The 18,446-nt window shown below is 54.0% G+C and overlaps 7 protein-coding genes across 7 annotated transcripts; 6 read left to right on the forward strand and 1 right to left on the reverse strand.

Moving 5' to 3' along the window:
• Nucleotides 1-2,847: 2,847 nt before the first annotated feature.
• BZA05DRAFT_411397 (uncharacterized protein) lies at nucleotides 2,848-4,462 on the forward strand. The gene has a single exon (XM_051484991.1). The coding sequence runs from the start codon at nucleotides 2,982-2,984 to the stop codon at nucleotides 4,053-4,055; it is 1,074 nt and encodes a 357-aa protein (XP_051335407.1). The 5' UTR covers nucleotides 2,848-2,981; the 3' UTR covers nucleotides 4,056-4,462.
• A 720-nt stretch (nucleotides 4,463-5,182) lies between these two features.
• On the forward strand, nucleotides 5,183-6,192 carry BZA05DRAFT_187537 (uncharacterized protein). Its single transcript, XM_051479369.1, has 2 exons — nucleotides 5,183-5,986; nucleotides 6,050-6,192. Exons 1-2 carry the CDS (start codon nucleotides 5,369-5,371, stop codon nucleotides 6,110-6,112), a joined length of 681 nt encoding a protein of 226 aa, XP_051335408.1. The 5' UTR covers nucleotides 5,183-5,368; the 3' UTR covers nucleotides 6,113-6,192.
• Nucleotides 6,193-6,795: 603 nt separating this feature from the next.
• BZA05DRAFT_427481 (uncharacterized protein) lies at nucleotides 6,796-7,460 on the forward strand (the record flags this gene model as incomplete). The annotated part of the gene is made up of 2 exons (XM_051486063.1): nucleotides 6,796-7,293; nucleotides 7,344-7,460. 2 exons carry the CDS (start codon nucleotides 6,796-6,798, stop codon nucleotides 7,458-7,460), a joined length of 615 nt encoding a protein of 204 aa, XP_051335409.1.
• Nucleotides 7,461-7,613: 153 nt separating this feature from the next.
• BZA05DRAFT_343962 (S-adenosyl-L-methionine-dependent methyltransferase) lies at nucleotides 7,614-8,693 on the reverse strand (the record flags this gene model as incomplete). The annotated part of the gene is made up of 1 exon (XM_051481103.1): nucleotides 7,614-8,693. The coding sequence occupies one exon, from the start codon at nucleotides 8,691-8,693 to the stop codon at nucleotides 7,614-7,616; it is 1,080 nt and encodes a 359-aa protein (XP_051335410.1).
• A 385-nt stretch (nucleotides 8,694-9,078) lies between these two features.
• On the forward strand, nucleotides 9,079-10,238 carry BZA05DRAFT_461759 (uncharacterized protein; the record flags this gene model as incomplete). Its single annotated transcript, XM_051487686.1, has 4 exons — nucleotides 9,079-9,101; nucleotides 9,185-9,229; nucleotides 9,284-9,471; nucleotides 9,524-10,238. The coding sequence occupies 4 exons, from the start codon at nucleotides 9,079-9,081 to the stop codon at nucleotides 10,063-10,065; spliced, it is 798 nt and encodes a 265-aa protein (XP_051335411.1). The 3' UTR covers nucleotides 10,066-10,238.
• Nucleotides 10,239-11,732, forward strand: BZA05DRAFT_461763 (uncharacterized protein). Its single transcript, XM_051487687.1, has one exon. It carries the CDS (start codon nucleotides 10,474-10,476, stop codon nucleotides 11,449-11,451), a length of 978 nt encoding a protein of 325 aa, XP_051335412.1. The 5' UTR covers nucleotides 10,239-10,473; the 3' UTR covers nucleotides 11,452-11,732.
• Nucleotides 11,733-13,910: 2,178 nt separating this feature from the next.
• On the forward strand, nucleotides 13,911-17,914 carry BZA05DRAFT_411407 (rab-GTPase-TBC domain-containing protein). Its single transcript, XM_051484992.1, has 2 exons — nucleotides 13,911-16,966; nucleotides 17,022-17,914. Exons 1-2 carry the CDS (start codon nucleotides 14,309-14,311, stop codon nucleotides 17,583-17,585), a joined length of 3,222 nt encoding a protein of 1,073 aa, XP_051335413.1. The 5' UTR covers nucleotides 13,911-14,308; the 3' UTR covers nucleotides 17,586-17,914.
• Nucleotides 17,915-18,446: the final 532 nt, after the last annotated feature.

Here is an 18,446-nt window from a genome sequence, read left to right on the forward strand (position 1 = left end):
AGGAGTTCATAGTTTTGAAAACAATGGACTCTCCAGGTTCCGCAGCAGGTTGTGCTTCATAAATGCCACCCATAGGAGACTTGATCATTGCTTACCCAAAAGCTTTGCTGTAGGGCTTAATAGCGATCTCATGCATCTTTGCCACACGTCGTATGTAGTCAATGACTTTCTTTCCTGTTAAATTTGGACCGATAGTGTCAGATTACGGCGTCCGGAGCACATGAAAGATCTCTCCTCATGTCCGCTGTAAAGCAATGGTGAAGTTTTAAGGAGCACTGTTTTGAAGGAGTCAAGGACTCGGTCATGCAAACTGTATCCGGAGGAGGAGATTTGTTCTGCTGTATGGTTCAGCGCATCGGTGGTGGAGGTTCTCAAGTCGGAATTCTTTGTTGCCGCACCCCAGGAAGCAAGATCTGAGGATTATCAACAGTTCCTCGACTGAAGAAGGATAAGGTGAAGAGAGGCTATGCGCATCATGGAAAGGCAGAGAATTTGGGTGTTTGGATGACTGATGTAGCAAAGACCAAGGACGAATGGACATTCGTTCACATTTCCTTTCCATCGGGAACCGCTTCATCGGGATTCGGACTCGGATTGGAGTTCAGATGCCATTTCTCATTCTCTTCTATAGATTAATACATGTAGTAGTATCATAGTATCCCTTTCAATGTATGCAGACAAAGGCCCTCCATAGAGGACAACTCATTCGTTTCGGCCGCGAGCGATTCGTTTCTCGCACGTACCTAGTACCTACATCATCATAAGTAAGTTAAGCAAGCAACTGGAAGAACCTCACCTACCATCAGAAGTTCAAGTCTCGTTTCGCTGGTCACGTTCCATTTCGCTGGTTGCGTTGCGTTCGGTGGTGGTGGTGGTGGTGATGCGTGGTTGGGATGGATCATGGATCATCCACTGAAGTGGTTAGCATTGGTCCACCGAAACCTGACCCTCGTTCCAGGTTTGATTCTCTTCCTGCGCTACCACGTTACCACGTGACCTCTGTCTACAACGCCACTTTACAGCTGCGCCACACGTGGGGTGCCAGACGGAAGAACTTTATGTGGGACCACAACCGGCGATCACACCACGAATAACGCTATCATGTGGGCGATAGTTACCGGTGTCCAACTTTTCGGTGACAACATCAGAAAAGTTTACACCAAGCATTTTTGCCTTCGAAGACCAACATACTTTTTGGAATTCCCTGGTGGCGGAGTTCTTAAAATACTGGAACGCTTTGCGGAGTAGAAATTTAGATTGTTGCCAGTTGTGACCTCCACACTCTACAGAAAATCTCATTACCTTAAAGTTTGGTATGCAGTCACGTTCAAGCGGTCAACTAGGCTCAAGCGACCCTTTGTGTGTGTATGATTTAGCTGGCGCCGGTCCCTGATCGAAGCGATGGCGATGCGCATGCATTCTCGCACCCCAGTGAGACGTTTGATCACCAGCCCCGCAAACAGCCTCCCTTCTCCTGGGAGCGCGAGGTTAACTTGCAGTGGCGGCAAAGTTAGTGTCAGTTAGCTAAATCGTAGGGCAGGGAGCGAGTGTGCGCCCCGCAGCCTCATCGGATATGCAGATTCAGCAGGGATGCGCGGGCGCCACTTGACCCAACCGGTAGCGATAAAGAAGGCAGAAAACAACCCTCCACGATGTGCGCACTCGACTGATGGAACTAGGTTATAACGTGGAATGCGGACAAGATGGGGACAGGGGGGGCGCGCCTGTTGCGTTAATTAGACCTCGCCAGTGAATGCGCAGGCATCTCATCGCGGTGGGTGTTCAAGACCCTCTCGACTCATTGTTGGTCACGGGTTCGCCTTCGACCGTTCATCATTTGCCTTCGGAAGTGGATCCACTTTGTGCTGGACGATCCTGAATCGGCCATAGTTATCCGCTTTTGGTCCGAGTGGCCGCACCGTCTTTGTCCCCGCCACCTTTTTTTTTGGCTTGGGGGCTCATGGACTGACCTTCTGCTAGAGCAAGCACCTATGACTTGGAAATCGACTCAAACTCGCCACGTAGGTACCAGTTAGTACCGGCATGTACTCCCAAGCGAGACCGGCCCGGACTGGATGCCTCACCGTTGCGAGCCCGCCCCCTCCGCCCCTCAGCCTCTCCGGCCCGCCGATACTCGAGTGACACACATCTAGCGTTCTATCGGCTGGGAAGTCTCGATGCAGGAGCAGCAGTATATCTACCGGTCAGTCATGGTGTTGGCAGCATGGGCCGCATCGTACATAGATTCTGAGAGCAAGCAAGATGCCTTGGGGGATGCTCATCCATTGAGCAAGCCAGCCACGTCATACCGGTAGTCCGCAGCGGGATTTGAGCGATGAGATGGATGACATCCGTTGCCGGTATCCAGGGCGCCCGTTGAGCTTGACGGCTCTTTGTTCGTGTGGCTAGGGGCCATGACAACGCTGATGCGAGGTTCTCAACAGAAGGCGACGGGGTTGTGTGTGTTTGTCCGCGCCTTGGAAGTTCTTTCATTGTTGGAATGTAGTCGCAGAGAATACCGGTAGGTTTCATGTATTTTGTCCGACAGCCCTTGTACGTCCACTGCCGTTGAACGCCGGCCGATGTGCATGCAGTACTATACCGTAGTCTGCCCTCTTCTCAGTCTTGCCGGCAATCGGATTCAATGATCAACTACTGGGTGCCAGAGACTTGCGTGTTATTGGCAAAAGGGTCCTTTGTTTTCAAACATGTAGAGTAATTACATAGAATTTAGTTATTTAGGTGTGAGTGAGGGGTGTAGGATGATGGTGTGATTGATAGAATGCGGGAGTCCTCAGTATACAGGGTTGCCGGAAACCATACCTACATAAAGCACCCCTCTCCCCACACACCCCCACCTCCTGAACCTCACAACGCCCACCAGACATCACCGATCCCCACCGCTACTCCACCGCTACTCCTCCATCTTGGTCGAGCAGTATAATCCACACGCAGTCTTCACACCTAATTGATCGCTACATATGTGCTTTGGCCGAAAATCGCGCGGAGGCGACTCGGCAGTCGGGACACGCTCCGTGCCCGGCAACGGATCTCCACCGCCCTATTCCGGGCCTCACGATGCCCCGGTCGCCACACGCGCCTCAATGCCTCCAGCTATGGACGACGGCAAAGCGGATCCCTTCAGCTCCAACCCCACCCCTTTCCAACCCTCATATTATCCGCAGCCCGCATACAATCAACAGCCTCAGTACAATCAACAGCCTCAGTACAATCAACAGCCTCCGTACAATCAACAGTCACCCTACAATTCACAGCCTCCGTACAATCCACAGCCGGGGTACGGACCACAGCCGCCATACAACTCACAACCCCCATACAATGTACAGCCCTACGGCAATCCCCAGCAGATTACCGAAATCCTCCCGCCGATCCGCTCGCACCCGCCGGTCGATGCATACAGCGCACTGCGGCGCTTCGACACTGTCTTCCTGATCGACGACTCCGGGTCGATGCACGGCAAGAACTGGTCGCAGACGGCGTCTGCGCTCGCGTCGATAGTGCCGATCTGCACGGAATACGACTCTGACGGGGTTGACATCCACTTTCTGAACTCGTCAGCGTCGCAGCAGCACGTGCGCAACGCGGAGGAGGTATTCAACCTGTTCGCGCGGGTGTCGCCGCACGGCTCCACCCCTACCGGAAAGCGCCTCGGCGCTCTGCTGGCCTCGTACATGCACGCCTTCCGCAATAACCCTAACATCAAGCCCATGAATATCATCTGCATCACCGATGGTGAGCCCACCGATCCCACGAGCCTCGAGAGGAATATCGTCAACGTTGCCCGCGAGCTGGATCAGATGCACGCAAAGGAAAGACAGGTCGGCGTCCAGTTCTTTCAGGTCGGCGATGATCATGCCGCCACTCAGGCTCTCGAGGAGCTGGATAATTGCTTGGTCGAGGAACACGGGGTTCGGGACATGGTCGATACCATATCTTGGAAAGATATGAATGGGGGGCTGACGGGCGAGGGAATATTGAAAGCGGTTATGGGCGCGGTGGATGGGGGATTAGATCGGAAACGGAAGCTGCGTTGAGTTTTGCTGCTTGCAGTCTTTCATTAGTCTGTATCTGGGTGTAACCCATGTCGCCGAGATCTCATTGGTAGCGCTGTTTGAAATGGATTAGATGAGGGTGAGCGCGGGCCACAATGTACGGGAAGTGCATTTTATCGCGGGAAGTAAGGCACTGGTTCCTGCTGCTAACGACGTCTTAGAATGTTGTAACGTAGATTAATGGTGGATTGAATTGTGGCTGTACATACAAGGGAAAATTCCGGGCTGAAATTAGTTACATACAAGGGTTCGAGGTATTCTGGAGAAGTTATTGAATGATTTATTGGATGGGAATGTCAATTGTCGCTGTGCCACTTTCGGCGCCGGCGCGAACAGGTCCATCGGAATGAGGAGTGTAAATTGTAATAACCTCGATATATGTATAGAATGCACTTTTTGTATGTATGCCATATGGTGCTCCAGTGTTCTCCATAAACCGGTCCGGCCGTCCGACCTTGCCGGTGGACAAGGGAGTCCGTCCCACACACACCTCCGGACGGACTGGATGTATATAGTTCAGTCCCGTCTCGTCCATGGGTCCGGACTCTTCTAGACTACATCGTTACCGTTTGTATCGCTACATGTTTGCCCATAGCACGTGATGAGTGTTATGTCGCGGCTCACATCTATCAGAATTCTTGGGTTTGGTGGAAACGAGTGATTGGCGTGGGAAGGCCAAAGCCTACCTAGGTCTTAACCTGAAACCCTAAATAATTCTAAGGGTTATTGTGAAGACGCTACCCAGTTGGATTTTGAGCTACGGTTTGTTGGGCCTACGAAAAGGCTCCCCAACTCCTACTCCCCAACACCCGCTTCCTAACACAACTTTTACATTCAATCACTTAACTTCACTTTAGTTCACATCTAAACTCTTCGCAACATCCGCCATACTACCGTACTTCGGCTAGCCTTCCCGCCTACTTAGGTATTTCCTCCTCTTCCTTGCATCTCTCCTACACCCCAGCTTTCACGGTAGTCGAGGGAAGTCGGCAAAATAAATCTGTAACTTCGGGAAAAAGATTGCCTCTAATATCGAGTATGGACCCGGCTAACGAGATGCAGGCATCGCGACAACCATCGGATCATATCACAAGTGACCGTTGTGCCGCTCCCGGCTCGATGATTCCTGTTGAGCTTTGGCACCAGTGGTGCTTGTGCCGAGCCCAGCACTCGCACGTTGTCTCCGCCAATGACAGTGTTGCCGCCGCCTCGGGAAGCGCGCTACATAGGGCAATTGAGGCCCGCCGGCCAATCTGCAGCCGCAGAAAGAGTCAAGCCCACCTGCCTACCAGTCCATGATGGCTACCCTCCACCGCGAACGGAAAGTGATGAACTTGGATGACCTCATAGTGGAGAACGCGGAGTCGAATCGTCCAAACCAACCTTTCCCCACCTACTACTACTACCAACACCTCTCTACTCTACACCACCCACGTTCGTGGCCGAAATCTGGACAACACTCCTGGGAAGTGTTTCTCTGGTCTAGGGGAGATTTCGGGCTTTCCGAAAGACCCATGCCCAGTCGGGCAATACATGCGGGGCCTCTAGGGCCGCCGCTTCGATGTCGTCCAGCATTGCTGGAGAAGCGGGCTGCGGGTCCAAGTCAGAACGACACCCGGGAGATTAGCGACGAGCAGCCGAAAACGGATAAGGTTGGAGGCAGACGACAGAGGAAGGGAGGAATGCCCAACCATGAGGGAGAAATTCTGCCTGGTCCGGACGCCTCCGATGATCACGAGGAGTCGATCGCGGCGAGGTTTCGCGCAAGAAAGAGACGCGGTAAGCCCATTGGCAGAGGCGTGGGTAGCGATCGTGGACGCCAAGCCCGGCAGCGCAGGGACGTTTCTGTGAACAACGCCGGTACTTCCAAGGACGATAATGCGGCGTTTCTCGTCATTGACGTGATGCACTTGGTGAGTGGCTCATGATTCCGCGTTACTCTTCTTCCTCCTCTGCTCATAACTGACCGGACCTAGACTGCAATTCCCCATTTCTTTTTCATTTCTTGTTTCTACACCAGTTCAACACCTTATTCTTAGAATTAAACTTCTTTCTTCTTCTTCTCCTCATTATGACGGTCCGTCGGACCTCTCGCTGCAGAACCCTCGTGCCTTACTAGTCCTCCCTAATACTTTGCCACGCAGCCACTGATTTTCGGTGGATTTCCATTGCTACTCGACAAGTTTAACATAAATTCCCTTAATACGCCGCACCCGTCAGCAAGATAGTATACCTAGTGTTGGGAAACGAACACGCTATCGAGGGGAGACGGTGATGTTTACTGCTTTTTGTGTTTTGTGGGAGTGGGAGGGAGATGGCTATAGTCATTGCTGCCGTTGTCGTCGTGGCGAAGAAACTCCATGAAAGGTTACTCGTGGGCTTAGAGTTTTCTGATGAGGCCTTTTTTGAGGCCAAATGATTGGGCGGGATAATACCTAGAAGGAAAAATGAGCACCATTACTATTTATTATTTCGTGCCCATCCAGAAAATCTCGAAGGAACTTCTAGAGCAGCGACGTAAAATGGATCTCATCCACAGAATCTCACCCATCTCACTACGTGGCTTGGCAGGGTTACACGGCAGCGCCCCCACGCTAACTACTACTAGCACAGTGTCCTATGATATGTATGACGACGGCACTCTCGCGCGAAACTGGGTACATATCCAACCTCCACAACCGCCTCATCACCGTCAAACCCCAGCACTCTCGCCCGTTCAAAAATGCGTCTTCTAGCCACCCTCGCGCCGCTCCTGCCCTTGGCTCTCGCGCACGGCGGCGGCCTTCACGACCCACACGACAAGCCCGACCCGTCCCTCCCCTGGGCGGAACGCCACATGATCTCAGAGCACCACATCCTGAACTACGACGCGGGGGCGTTCTTTTCCCTTCACGACTTCAACAACGACGGGTATCTTGCACGCGACGAGCTGCTGCGCACGTACGGTCTGGAGTCCGTCGACAATCCGCCACCCGCCGGACATAAGTCACCCGACGAGATCTGGGAGACCGTCAGGAAGCTGGTGGGCCCCCGCGATGCAGACAGGATTAGCAGAGAGGAGTGGGCGAAAAGTCAGGTCGTACTCCCAGATTTTGGAACGGGACCCGGACATCATGGCGATGATGAGTGGGAGTATGAGATCCATCATTTTGAGAAGTTCCATTCCGACGATAAGGAGGATGGCAGTGATATGGTCATGCATCCGGAGGATGCGGAGCATGTGAGTTTTCTTGGTGTGGCGGGGATGAAGTGATGTTGACAGTGGGACAGTTCGCCCATCACGAGAAGGAGGATAAGGAGGCGGCTAAGGAGGCGGTCATGGAAAGTCTGCAGATTAACGAAGCCAACATCCCGCGTAAATTCAGGGTGCAGGAGAAGGGTAAATAAGTTTATGACGATGGATGAATGATTGTGCCGCTTTCGGACGGGGCTACTAGATGATGGTTGATATCCGGGGACGCCCACCATACTGTGGGTGTCGGTCATGTAATGTAATGTTGAGATGTATCTGTAAGTATGTACAGTCTATACGATGCTATTCTAGACGCGAATATCAAAAACGCAGTGCAGTACGCCAGGTGCAAACGTTTTGACCTTCTCGACATGTTCACACTTCACCTCCGCACCCCGCATCCTCTTGAAATCCTTCACAATCCCCTCCCTCATATCCTCCACCTGTTTCTCCCCAACATTCTCATGCACATGCGCACACCCTCCCTCCTCCAGCAGTTCCGTTGCCACAGGCCACGCACCACGACTCGTCGGCAGCAAGCCCAGATTAACATGCTTGACCCTCCTGCCTCCCATCCTCTGTACCGCAAATTCATTGCTCTCCTCAAACACCACGACCTCCTCGCCCGCATCCTCAGCCTGCACCCACTCCTTGCCGTGCTTTACAACCCTACACGTCCACCCATTCATCTTGCAGCCCCTCCGCAGCGCCTCCACACTCCACGGATTAATCTCCCAGCACCACACACGCTTCGCTCCCGCGCGGAGGTAGCAGAGCACGAAGTACCCGATGCCCGCGTAGAGGTCTGCTATTTCTTCCCCGCGCACAGAGGGGAACGACAGGACTCGCGCCTTTTCGCGGATGTTCCCGCGCGAGAACATCGTGTGCTCCGGCGCCCACGTCTGCTGGATGCCGTGCTGCGTAGTCGTCACCCAGAGCGCGCTGGTGAAGTCGTCGGAGGCGGTATAGGTATGCGTATGTACGTCGACGGGTGGATGCAGAAAGACTAGGCGGGAGGGAGAGCGCATCGTGCTCGCCGCATCGATTGGTGCGTTGCGCGCGATGTGTGTTACGTTGTGGGCTGCGGCGAGAAGTGGGAGCAGCGAGGGGTGCGCGGCGAGGTAGGTGCTCCAGGCGGGGGTGGTGAAGGCATCGCTGGGGAGTAGCAGGAGCGGTGGGTACACTGTGCTACGTTTCGGGGCTGTGGAAAGGAGCGTACTGCTGTCGGAGGTGGGATGTGAGGTGATGTACTCGTGGAAGAAAACGTGAAGCGGGGAACGCGAGGTCGGGAGTGCCGTCTCGGATAGCGCGGCGGAGATGAGGGCGTACGTCTCCACCGGCAATCCGATGAGTTCTATCGGCGGAGGAGAAGGGAGAATAGCATCCATAGGATGATTCGTGGGGAGATTAGTCGCGATATGGTAGACATGATCGCCTTCCTCTTTTTCGTTGTCGGGAGTGGGGGTCGATGACGTGGGGTCGTTGAGCCGCCGCCTTCTCTGCAACCGTGAAATGGACTTGCCCCACAAACGCTGTGACTCGAGCCAATTCTTGGCGACCTTCACGTCTACCGCACGAGAAACGACGACGGCTACGATATTGCTAACGGAAGCAAGATTCTCGATTTCTTCGTCGGAGTGTAAGGAGGTGGACATCGATGGACGCGTTCCGGGGGTTCGTGCAGAAGTTTGGAGTCGGAGGGGTCGGTGGGGGTGATGGCGGATACGGACGGCCGAGGTTTGGCTCTACGAACCCCCGCGTTCTGAGCTCTCTATGAAATATACTGAACAGTCATAGTAGCAGCAGCAGCAGCACGGCAGAAATGTCCGTCGTCTTCCATCCAGCAATCCAAATCACACAACTGACAATCACGCAATAGCCTCGACACCCACCTCCCCCTCACCAAGTCCTTTGTCTCAGAAACGTACGTCTCCCTCCACTTCACCTAGCTATCACTCATCTAACGATTACTTCGCAGCCTCCCCCGCGCCCCGATCCTCGCCGTCGCCAAATCAAATGCCTGTAAAGCCACGGAAGCACATGCGCTTGTCCGGCGTGTCGACGAGCGCATCGCCTCACACGCTACGGCCGCCGCAGAGCTAAAGGAATACGTATCGCAGCTATCGTCCATGAGCGCTGATATCGACGTTGCCGCGAAGCAAGCCAGTGCGTACTCCCCCACACCTCCCCGTTCCTTGAACTCTGCTTATGCGAACAGAATCGATACAAACCCAGCTTCTCGAACTGGAAGGCATGCTCTCCTCTGCCGGAAGCGGCGAGTTGATTGAGTTACAGGCCGCCGAAGACGCACGGTTTGAGGCCGTTGCCCGCGAAAAGAGGAAGAGGCTTGCGGAGGTACAGAGGGCGTACGATGAACAGCTTGAGGCCTTCCAGAAAGAGCGGGTGAAATTATTGGCAGCCCAGGGAGGTACGGCTGGAAAGGGAAAGGGGAAGAGGCGGGTTTTGCCTGTCGGACGGGGCCTGGAGGAGGTGGCTATTACTACTGACGAAACGGCGTCGGGGCTGGAGGATTTCTTTGGGGGGAGTGACGAGCGGATAGGAGAGCAGAACGAGGCCGTGCCGGCGGAGAGTACGAGTGATTCCAGGAGAGTGGGGAAAGGGAAACAGAGAGAGATCAAGCCCGCGGAACGATCTAGACCAACGGCCGCGGCGCCAGCAAAGAAGAAAGGGAACCATGCTATCATGGCGGATGAGGATATCGACGAGGAGGAGGAAATGATGGCGTTTTATGGACGGTGATTCGGTAGAACTTTCCACGCAATCCGGCGATGGGTAATGGGCATAAAGGGAGCGCTCTGTTGGGCGGGCTGGAAACCACCACTGCTAGTCACTCGCTCAGAATCCAGTCCAAACATATTCAACATGAACGATCCACTCGTGATCATGATATCGCGGATCTTCGTTCGCAGCCCTCTCGACTGCTGAACTGTGTTAGCAACCCTAGTAGGAGAGGGTTCAGGAAACTTTACTACTTGATGCATGTATTCAACGGAAACGTGGAGCTCAAAATGGCATACTACAACTTTATATTTCGTTCTAGTTCAAAGCTATAAACCACGACCACTCTTCTAGCTGCTCTCGCCAGTCCGCATCCACAGCCTTCCTCACCACCAACATATATATCAACCCTCTACCAACGCCGTCTCTATGTCACAGCCCAACGACCACCACCACCAACCGGATGAAAGGGACGAGATTGAGACAGAAGAATTCAAAGTTACCGCCGTGAGCCCAGCAGTTATAGGAAGCGGCCCCGACATCAAATCACCACATCCGTCGCCTACCTTTCCGCACAGATCTGTGATCAGGGATAGCCCATACAGCTTAGAGCCAGCAAACGAAGCCTCCCAAGAGGACCCCATAATGGATATACCCTTCCCACCTTCGCTACCTGCGGCTATGGACAGGAAATCATTATCACATTCACCTTTCCACTACAACGACGAGGAGGAATACGTCTCTGACCCCGAGCACCAATCCGAAGATTCAGACTGGGACCACCTCTCCGCAGCAGACACACCGCCCACCGGACTGACACAAGATATCTACACGCCCACGGACCGAGCAATCGCGCAGACGCGGCGCCTAGCCAGCACAGCCGTTTCCACCGCCACCGCGGCAGCCACGCAGCTGCCCACGCTGACGCAGCCGTTCCTCGCCGCGGCGCGGAAGCTATACACGAACCTCACCGCCTCCACAGCGCCCGTCGACCCGCGCGACCTCCGCGCCATCCTGCCTGCTCCATACCCATCGCAGCGGACTATCCGCACGCTCGAGGCCCGCGGCCTGATACGAGCCCCGCTGTACCATCCCGCGCTGGAGCGCATCTTTGCAACGATCAGCGTGGCGGCGATGAAGTTGTATCCACTGTGGATGCGGCGCGACGGCGGGGGGTGGTTGTTGTATTTTTTTGGGAGCGAGGGGGAGAGGTGGTGCGGGTGGATCGTCGCCACGGGGAATGGAGAGCAGTGCTGGTGTGCGGATCGGGAGGGGTTTAGGGAGTGGGTTAAGGGGGGGTTGGGCAGGGGACGCAAGGCGCCTACTGGGAGGGGGTGGAAGGCGAAGGTGGAGGCGCTCGGAGAGGAACTGGAAGGCGTGGATTGGGGGGAGGGATGGGTTTGGTAGTGGGGTTGCGGATGTATGTGATGTGAGGCTTGTGATGTTGCCGCGAAGAGTACGAATCCCACCCACTCGACCCGCAGTCCGTAAACCCCTTCGGCTGCTTTTTGGTTTTGGTTTTTTGCTCAGATATGGAGTCTCTGTTCTTGGTTGCAACGATATAGGATTAATATTTTAAGGTTATGCATTTGGGTTTGGATAAAACGGGAGTAGTGGGCGTTGATGGGTGCATGTGTGGCTGAAGAATTTGTACGCCATAATGACGGTACAATCACGAATAGGCCCGGAGCAGTGGTTATGGATTTATTTCTGCGGTGGAGCCTATAAGGCGCCCTTCCTACTGACTAGTGAATACATTTATGAGATTACGGCCGCCGTGAGGCTGGTAAGGATGGTCGTCTGAATGTGTCATAGCAAATCACTCGCGAAGACGTAAGAAACCTCTAATTCTACATACGTTGGTTCCTGACTACTCGTATGAACACACATGAGAAGGAAGTCACATTGAGCCGCTTGGAGAAAGTTGGGTTGGACAGTGCACATGGAGATGGAGTGTGTAGCTATTGCTATGATCTTGGTAGATAGGTCACATGCAATCAATGAGTAAACGAAAAAAACACTCGTATGCACATGCGAACGCACTTCTGATGTACCGTATCGGTTTGTCTGGGTATGCAGTGGCGGTGCAACGGACTGAATGAATGTATGACAGCGGGGATTCCACCTCGGCGCTCGGCGGAGCGAGCTGGAATGGCTGGTTATTTGGTGGGCTCTCTCTCCTATAAAGTTTGAACGCACTTCAATGGTTATGGCTGCTCGCGTTGAATAGAACTTCTGAGTGGCGGGAGAAGCTAAGAGCCTGGTTCTTGCGCAGTGCTGATCGGGTCACGAGTGTGTACACGTGGAAAACCTCCCGTGAGTGTTGTTTTCCCTGAAGGTCTACCATGGTGGGACGGCAGCCTCAAGAGTATGCACAAATGGGAAACCCCAAACACAGCCAGGCTGGCGAAGCACGAGTTTGAGGCAACAAGAGCCAACGTGCGTGCGTGTTCCGAAAGTTGGTGGGCGTTGTGGTATTGGCTGTTCTGGCTGGGTTGTCAGCTGAGTCGTTCTGTAGATTTGCAAAAAAAAGTATTACCATAGCAGTGCGGTGGTCGTGCCCGGTGCTCTGATGGAACATGGATTCTCGTTGGAGTTGTAAGTTCCGCTGTCCGGGATGAAGAAAATTTGGAAGGCTCTGGTTCGTGACTCGTGAGTGACGAGGTCCGCTGGGGAGTTGGAAGTTGTGACAGTGATACAGTCGATCGGTTGCTGGAAGTAGTCGGTCGAAGAAGTCGATAAGTTGCTCCCATACGGTAGGTGCGTCAAGGAGTCCGTCAAAACGCCCCACATATATGATCCACGCTCACTGCACAGAACAGCAGCCACTCAAACCAATCACTCGCTGCTGTCGAATCCTTGTCATGGCCGGACCACGTGGAAATGACCAACACGCATACCCTGCACCGCCACTGGATACCTTGTAACATCTACTGTATGTAGATACAGTTGGAAGTTGGAATTGTGAAGCGGAACGACGAATATGTGAAGGAGGGAAATGCCTCCACTGATGAGTCGAGAGCGAGAATCGTTCGGGCGAACACAACACCTTCCTCCTGTGCTGAGTCGCTATTCCGTCAGAATCGAGTTTGGAGGAATGGTGGACTTTGAGTGTCTCCAGCGAGTAGTGGTGATGGTTACCAGTTCAAAGAATGACTCGTGCCAGTGGGCACTGGCAGCATCCAGCTTCCAGTAGGTACCCAAACATCAACCTGGTTCTCACTGCTTTCTTGTAAAGGGTCTTGAGTTCCGAAAGGATCTCAGAAAGTGTTTCAGATGACCATCTCATGATTTGACGATTGATTACCGACGAAAGTACCTGTGGTGAGATTACAGCCGAAATGGACACTCTTCCCTACGGCCTAGCAATCTCCATTTATATGCGCAAACCCCCACTCTTCTCCTATGTCCTATCTCCTTGCCTGTCAAACACCTTCTATGTAGGTAAGCACGGCTATCTAGGATCATTTCGTGGGAATAGACACGCGGCGATGCGGCTTTAGATGTCCCGAACCCATTGCTATGACTCCCTTTCGCAAGATCCTGCCTCATTGCGTTTGGCCATATCTGCCGTGTCATAAACCTGGGCCAGCTTTGAAATGCGTGGGAACAACAAGAAGGTAAATGAAGGTCGTTCTCTTGAGGTTCAGGCAGTGCAAAAGTTCCCAAGATGTAGATGTGATAGGCTTGTACACGGCATTATACAATCACCTTCAAATGGTAGCGTTGTTTCTGGGTGCGGCGGCAAGGGGGCTGCGGGGATCCGGAGATGAGGTACACAGATGGTGCATGGAGAGTAGCTAACTAGAGTTGCAACCTTGCTGCTGATATCCATGGCCATGATTTGCAAACGCTATTTCATGTAAAGTCCATCTATTTCGTCATCGCACACGACCTACCACAACCACCGCCACAACCACCGCAGCCTCCCCCTCCCCCTCATCCTCCTCCTCATCTTTTCCGCACCGGTAACCACTCCGCCAGTATTGCCTCCGAGACGTGTTACCCCCGAACAAGAAAAGCAAGACGTTCTTCGGAACCGCAGCTCCGACGGCCTTCCCCGCTTTCCCATAGCTCTAGCACCTCCATAGCTCCGACTGCTGCTATACCACCACCCGCCTGCGAGTGAAGCCTGCCTGCACGCCTTATCCTACAGCTTCACAACCTTGTCGCATACCGTTCAACGACTCTCGATCCCAATACTCTTGCATCGGGCTTCACGTCGGCATTTTCGGCTTGGATACACCTACAAGATCCTTTGAGCATGGCGTCTACCCCAGCTGGGGGCGAGCTCACCTCAAGGGCAACACCATCCCCGCTCAGCAAATCCCCCAGCATCTCCATCGACGATGGCACCGGCTCACCGCCACATGTGGAGCATGACACGGAAGACCCGCAGTCCAACGATCGCCGCTCGGTCAGTCCCAAGTCGACGGCGGCCGGAATAATCCTGAAGGACTCGATCGTGACCTCATCACAGCTACATTCTCCGTTGACCATCACGACGCCGGTCAAACAACCTGCGAACGGGCCGCGAAGCGCTCTCTTCGACGACCACGTCGCGTCCGCACACGTTCCCGGGAGTCTCCACCTCGCGCCCGACAGTACGATTCAACGGCTCGTGGAGCGCCAGGGGTATGTTACGTTGATCCGACAGCTTGCCGAAGACCTTGCGCACCGGGATCGCGAGCTAGTGAGCTTCCGGCGGAGAGCGGAGGAGCGCGAACGAACGTTGAAGCGGATGCTGGTCGAGGTCGAGGTGTCGAATGCGGATATCGAGAAGCGGCTGGCAAACTGCGCGATCCAGAGGGACTCCTCGCGTGATCCTATGAGGAATGATGGGGATGAGACGAGTTATACAGAGAGCATAGATGAAATGATGCATCAGGCCTTGGGCGAGGAAGATGCGTTCAGCATCGCCGACGACGCGAGCGGGTTGAATATCTACATGGATGATGACGGCATGAAGGAGGACACGGTTACGCCGAGGTCGACGCTCCGTGTGCCACCTGCTGCTGCTGCTTCTTCTGCAAAGATCGAGAGGGACACGGATTCAGTGTCGTTGAACTCGAATGCGTCCAGAAAAAGCTCGACGAGAGGGTGGAAGGGGTGGATTGTGGGGCAAGGAGCTGCTAATGGTCGCGACGAGGACACCAAGAGAGCTCGAAAAATGTCCGTTGCCGGTGGTACGGTGAAGAGAACATCGATATCGCCAGAAACCTCTAACCTACCACCGGGAGAGGCCAGCCCAATTCCCCGTTCGAGCTCTCGGGCATCTCTTGCATCCATGAGATCAACCTCCGCGAACATTAACCAGAAGTCCGGTCGGGTCATACCTGCAGCATCCATCTACACCCAGCACCATTTTGCCTCCGACCAATCGAAGGCACCGTCACAGACAGAAAGCGAAACCGCCAGTGCAGCACAAAGGAGATCATCCAACTCTGTCGCTCATTGGGCGCTTCGACTCGTTTCCCAAACACCTCCCGCCGACCAACCAGAACCTCCTACGAGCCCAACCCGGCGGCGTTCACTTAGTACCTCTGAAGGACCCATGGAAAGCTCCAAACGTAGGGGAAGCACGAGTACGGGGGACAGTCTGCAGCGGGTCAAAGCACGTAACTCCGTGGCGGCTCCCGGACGCGGCCGTGCACCGTCGACCACTTTCTTCCAAGACCTTCGGGATACGGCGGAGCGTATTGTGCCCCTTTCGCAGAGCAAGGAATCCAAGAAGCCGTCGGATGAAGCGGGGCCGGTGGAGATGGACATGATTGTCCCACACGAATCGCAACCCCCGACCCTTCTGCAAGGCTGGAATCAAGAGTATTCCCACGACTTCCTCACCGATCGCTTCGGATTCATTTACGACAAGAAGCAAAGATCGGTTTCCATTAAGGGAGCAAATTCCATCGAAGGGTCGTATACCGAGAGGAAGCAATCCGACGAGAGTGCCAAGAACAATGTCATTCCGGAGGAGCCCATGGAAACGTGCACATCGCCAGAATTGGACACGACGCTGTCGGAGTGGTCGGAGACGATTTATGGACCTTCTTCGTTTTCCGTTATCCAGCATCCACCTCTTCCTCCTTCGGCACCGAGACTGTTGACTAAGCCTGCCGATGGCAGTAAACCAGCTCACTTGACGACATCACTTGTGGAACGACTCTCTCGTCCGAGTGCTGCCATCTCGTCACCCACAACAGCGACCAATGCCGTTTCAGAGGCCTCGTTGGCTATCCGACCACAGATCACACCCGTAGGCACGTCAACAGCGGAAGAATCCACGGTTCGTTTGCTTCTCGGGCAACTATCGGACCTTCACGATTCCCTGCAGCATGACCGGTCCCTCAAATGGAACGAGTTTCTCCGTAAAGTCCGTACGGAACGCCGAAAAGGCGACGACGAGGAGAATGGGATGCCGGAGACACAGATGGCAGACGGGGAACTTATCGGCGTGGCGACGCTGGGAACCGAGGGCCGTGGAGGAAAGCAAAGATGGAAGGAATTCAGTAACCTTGTCCTGGGCGGCATTCCGGTTGCATTCCGGTGGAAAATCTGGACCGAGTGCTCGGGCGCCACAGCAATGAAGGTTCCGGGTTACTATGATGATCTGCTTCAGAATGGCCACGACGATCCAATTGTGATCAGCCAGATCGCTATGGATATCAATCGCACGCTGACGGACAATATTTTCTTCCGCAAGGGCCCGGGCGTGTCCAAGCTGAAGCAGATCTTGCTAGCATACAGTCGCCGGAACCCGGAAGTTGGGTACTGCCAGGGGATGAATATGATCGCCGCCAGTCTGTTACTCATCATGCCGAGTGAGGAGGATGCATTCTGGGTGCTGTGCTCGATTGTTGAGAGAATTCTGCCAAAAACTTACTTTGAGCCGAATCTCTTGGCTTCGAGGGCAGATCAAGAGGTATGGCCCTTCCTAACTGTGCAAATTGTCGTGTGCTGAACTGATCGTTTGGTAGGTGCTGAAACACTTTGTCGCCACCATCCTCCCATCACTTCATACCCACCTCTTGGACCTCGGTGTCGAGCTCGAGGCATTGACATTCCAATGGTTCCTGAGCATCTTCACGGATACCCTCGCGGCGGAGGCATTATTCCGCGTCTGGGATGTGATACTTTGTGTTGCCGGCTCGGTCTTCCTCTTCCAGGTGGCGATTGCACTACTGCGACTGAACGAGAAGGCGCTATTGCGTTGCGAGAGTGCCGCCGAAGTGTACAGCTACCTTAATGGCGGGATGATACATCAAGGGATCAGTATCGATGGGCTCATCAGGGAGTCCGACGGCCTCAAGAATCTCATTCGCAAGCCTGAGGTGGATAAACGACGCGAGATGGCGGTGAAGAAGGAACTGGGCGGTGAAACTATGGAGACCGAGAGGAGCAACTCGACTGTTACCGAGAGCGATGTCGGCCCGCTCGATGTCGATGGTGCCGGTAAAAGGCCACTCGCTGCGATTGCCGACGAGGGCGAATCCCCGGGAGTGGCTGCTTCCACTTCTAGGGAGGCGGATGGTGTGTCATAGATGGCACTGCACTGGGGGAACTGGCATGGGAATCAGGATGGGAATCGGATTGGGATACATAAGAATATTGATGCTGGGGCGCGATAATAAGACTTGGGGCGTTTGCGGATTCATTTTTTCTTTCTTGTTTGGGCTGCTATCTACCTCTTTGTTGCTAGGTACTTCTGTTTTATTGCGGCGGCGGGGATTTGTTTTTAGTTTTAGTTTTGGATCAGCGAGCGGGCGAGCGTGCGTTGGTTTGCATCATTAGGTACATGGTACATTGTATTGCTTAGCGGGGGATGTGGGGGGGGTTTTTTGTTGTGCATGTATGATATCTAGAGTTTTACATCGGTTTTCACATGGGCTTTCGTTTCTTCACTTGCAGTGCACACCAGCTGAGCAGCCTGAGCTGAGTAAGGCATGCTAGCGTGCTAGCGAGCTAGAGTAGGGTGGAAGTGGCGTGGTGTGGCGTGGGGTGTCGGGCGTGGGCGTGGGGCGCGGGCCTGACTTATCAGCGATTCAGCGGATGTTGCTCCCGGCCAAAGGGCTGGGCGAAGGGCAGGACACGAAGGACACGACGAAAGAGCCGGACAAGACCCACGTTAAGCCGTGGGGGTGGTTTACGGTAACTTCTATGTGCTCAAGACTCAAGAGAATCTTCACGATAACTACAGGAAGGGTATTTCGCTGACGAACTACGACAAGTATCCGAAGAAAGGCAGCACCGATGGGGGTGGAGATGGTGGATCGATTGAGTTTGAGTTTCGACCTCATGCACGCGCCACAACCACACAATTCACAGTTGGCAAAGGCGAAGTCAGTACCGTACTCTACATCCAAAGAGAGGGGGAAGCATGTTCATAAGGAAAGAAGACCTCG

The sequence above is a fragment of the Tricharina praecox genome, assembly GCF_024521635.1.
Source record: "Tricharina praecox strain CBS 144465 chromosome Unknown BZA05scaffold_35, whole genome shotgun sequence".
NCBI lineage: Eukaryota > Fungi > Ascomycota > Pezizomycetes > Pezizales > Pyronemataceae > Tricharina > Tricharina praecox.

Bases quoted from the DNA above. Each gene is read 5' to 3' on its own strand.
- BZA05DRAFT_461763 (XM_051487687.1), top strand. From the start codon at position 10,474: ATGTCACAGCCCAACGACCACCACCACCAACCGGATGAAAGGGACGAG.
- BZA05DRAFT_187537 (XM_051479369.1), top strand. From the start codon at position 5,369: ATGATGGCTACCCTCCACCGCGAACGGAAAGTGATGAACTTGGATGAC. The intron at 5,987-6,049 runs GTGAGTGGCTCA...GACCGGACCTAG, and splicing joins TCATTGACGTGATGCACTTG to ACTGCAATTCCCCATTTCTT.
- BZA05DRAFT_411407 (XM_051484992.1), top strand. From the start codon at position 14,309: ATGGCGTCTACCCCAGCTGGGGGCGAGCTCACCTCAAGGGCAACACCA. The intron at 16,967-17,021 runs GTATGGCCCTTC...ATCGTTTGGTAG, and splicing joins CTTCGAGGGCAGATCAAGAG to GTGCTGAAACACTTTGTCGC.
- BZA05DRAFT_411397 (XM_051484991.1), top strand. From the start codon at position 2,982: ATGTGCTTTGGCCGAAAATCGCGCGGAGGCGACTCGGCAGTCGGGACA.